General features: G+C 36.1%; 1 protein-coding gene across 1 annotated transcript in view; it reads right to left on the bottom strand.

The window, feature by feature from the left end:
• Window positions 1–2,084, bottom strand: part of ilrun (inflammation and lipid regulator with UBA-like and NBR1-like domains) — a 13,489-nt gene extending 11,405 nt beyond the window's left edge. The window contains exon 1 of the mRNA XM_016533511.1: window positions 1,772–2,084. Within this exon, the coding sequence (XP_016388997.1) occupies window positions 1,772–1,935 (164 nt within the window). The 5' untranslated portion in view covers window positions 1,936–2,084. The remainder of the gene's footprint in view (window positions 1–1,771) is intronic.
• Window positions 2,085–3,439: the final 1,355 nt, after the last annotated feature.

Here is a 3,439-nt window from a genome sequence, read left to right as displayed (position 1 = left end):
GCCTAACATAAACTATGGAACATAAAAGAAGATAATTTGAGAAACATCTCAGTATTTTTGTTCATACAATGAAAGTCATTGGTAACCAAAACAGCTTTGTTACCAACAGTCTTCAAAATACCGTCTTTTATGTTCCACAAAAGAAAGAAAGTCATTCAGGTTTGAGTAAATGATGACAGAATTAAAAAAAATGTTGGTGAACTATCCCTTTTATGTTATTATTATTATTATTATTTTAAATTAAATAATACTCTAAATAAGAAAATAAATCTGCCAACAGGTGGCGGTAAATGTCTTAATTCGATTCGTTCAAACGGCTGATTCATTCAGGAATTCAGTAAATGACTCTCTTTATGAATGGGCCTTTGAATCATTGATTCACACGATTCGTTCAAAACGCGTATTCATTCAGAAACTAAACACGGCTGTGTTGCTCAGAGACGCAACAGTTCTGCTGTGGCATTAAAGGTAATATATTCTCTGCAAAATTGAACACAAAAAAACATTGAAATATAACAATATCAACTTCTTATTTACTGAACTGTTGTATAAAATCAAATTTAAACTCGTGATATTCAGGAAAAAATCACTCATGTGATATTGCTCTCGCTGATATAAATAAGAGACAAAAACTCATACAGGGGCAATTTTTGCCCAAATATCTTTAATTTTAGGGCATAACTGCATTTATGGAGTTGTTGCACTGCATCATGTTTGTCAACTGTATGAAATGTAAGATGACGTACAGGCCTGGGGCCGGGGCCAGTGCGTTAACTGCGTTAAAATATTTTAATCCCGTTATTTTTTCATAACTAATTAATTAAGTTAACGTGTTAAACTGACAGCCCTAATATTATATATATATATATATAATATATATATACACACATACATACTGTATATATAAACACACACACACACACATACAATAGAAACAATTTTAACAAATATTAGCAAATAAACTGACTGGTAAAGTTAAGTAGTAAAGTACTGGTAAAGTTATGTTCAAAACAAAAGAAAGGAGGGACAAACTTGTGTTGGCCTGTGTGTAAGACCTCAGACGAAAGTACACTCGTGTATTACGTAACTCTGAAGAAAACTTTATAACAGTCCTTCCATGTCAACAAACACCACATTTACACACACACACAGAAACAACTTAAACACTAAATTATGCTGCTTATTATTACCAATAAAAACTAATATATTACTGTCGTCAAGCATCATTTTTTTTTAGAAGAGTCGTGACTGAACAACACTGGACAATGTCTGTCTCAAAACATAGCGAGCCCCTACCTGAACAGCATTTTGAATGCACTATTATAAACAGCAGCATTTCAGGTCAGAAAAGCCCCAATATACTGCTTAGATAGGGAACTTAAAAGGTTTTGAAACACAACCACTAACGTTACTGTAGCGAGTCACTAGCACAAACAAGCTACATGTTTGACAACTGACATAAATAAAACAAACCAAATTATTTAAGAACATGTTTGAGGAAAAATTCATTTTTAAGAAGCTAAATGTCTAACATATTACTTCTATAGTTCATATGAACCGAAACGTTACATTTGCTGTCTTTGTAAACAGTCAATTAGCCATTAGCTTGTTGTGTTTTTCGCTTGAGATCCATTTAAACTCCACTGGGCTCATGATAGCTGTCCTAGCGATGGTATTTTTGGCATGCAAGATATTTTAAAGCAAGAAATCGTAGTGGAGAACTCTTTATGTTTAGTTCAGCAGTAGGCCGCGGCTGAGTCCCCGGACTCACCAGTTGGTCATGTCCAGGAAGAAGGCGCAGCCCGCCGGGTTGAGCTGAAAGCCCAGCAGCCTCTGGAACTCCGAGATGAGGACATCTTTATCCGTGGTGCCCATGCAGCTGAATTTTTGCATGAGCTCCGGATCCAGGTCTATGTCCATGCCCTCCATGAGCATGCGGCTGTCCCGGGGATAAGTTTTAATTGAGTCCGAGGCCTTCTCCAGTCATAACAAGCGACCCGATAACAAGCTCAGTACGCATGGCTGCGGGCGGGGCGTGACATCACGCGCTACGTAACTATGGTGCGGAGGAACGTCAGCTGTTGCTATTCGACTGTTGTGTCTGGCGTGTCGTAATCCAGAGCATTCATACAAACCCTAGGCCCTATGTTACTGTAGTATGGAAGGCCTTCCATACTGTAGTGCCATAGTTGCATTTAAGGTAACACCATGGAACTTTGACATATAGGCTATACAACGATGTTAAAGGGGTCATATGATGTTGCTAAAAAGAACATTATTTTGTGTATTTGGTGTAATGAAATGTGTTTATGCGGCTTAAGGTTCAAAAAACACATTATTTTCCACGAAGGCCAAACAAAGTAGTTTCACTTTCACAACGAAACACACAGCGTCACACACGGTGGGCTTGAGAACGGCGCGGCCGGCGGGCTTTCGGCAACCACATGTGACGACCCTGGGCTGGACTCCGCTTGAGACTTTAGTCTTTGCAACTTTACAGATCTTCTTTATGCCCCAAGAGCTTGTAACACTTCAAAGAGAAAGGAAAAATTGAAATTGCATCATATGACCCCTTTAAACGATTACCTAGTTAATTTACTTTTGTATTCACATATCAAGAATATGTCCAGCAAGCCATTGTATTGCCATGGCAGGTGCTCAGTAAACGCTAAATTACTAATGAATAACTAATGAAGTTGTGTACTCTTACTAAAGTACTGTCGCAATACCATAGTAATGATTTACGCACCCTTATTCTTTAACAGAGTGTATATTTATGTATAAACTAAAATAACAGCACTGTTTTCCAGTTAGGCAGGTAAGAAATCCAATGCACATTGGATTTTTATTTCAGTTATTGTAAATAAAATTATTTAAAATAGTATTTGTAATCAAATTAAATATTTTTTTCAATCAATCAATTAAGGAAATCCCCCTTTAACCCATTGTTTCTAAAGTACTATCCAATAAATACCCAGTGCACATAATTCAGTTATTGTAAATAGCATTATTTTAAATTATTTAATTGTTTTAATTATTTTATATTAAATTATGTTGTTTTAGTTATATTAATAAAAATATTTTCAATTACTTAATTGCCTCAATTATTTTATAATTAAAATAATTTTCATTTATTTAATCATTTATTGTATGTAGTTATTTAAGGGACCCTGCTTTAAGAGTCTAACCCCATTGTTTCTTAATATGTATAATGTGCATTGGATTTCTTAGCTGCATAATTGTAACACAGTGCTGTTATTTCAGATCAAAATTTCTCAGAGGATGACCCCACTACTTGCATCACATAAAATGAGAAACCAGGCCCACCATCCCGTGTGAGAGTCTCAGTAACCTGATTAGCCAGCCTGTCAGTAATAATAAGGCCAGGTCTTGGATCTAGGACCCATCGCTGTGTCAGCTAGTGTGAGATGACAAGAAA

This window comes from Sinocyclocheilus rhinocerous, unplaced genomic scaffold, assembly GCF_001515625.1.
Source record: "Sinocyclocheilus rhinocerous isolate Xijiao unplaced genomic scaffold, SAMN03320098_v1.1 scaffold1206, whole genome shotgun sequence".
NCBI lineage: Eukaryota > Metazoa > Chordata > Actinopteri > Cypriniformes > Cyprinidae > Sinocyclocheilus > Sinocyclocheilus rhinocerous.
This window is presented reverse-complemented; position numbering and strand designations above follow the sequence as displayed.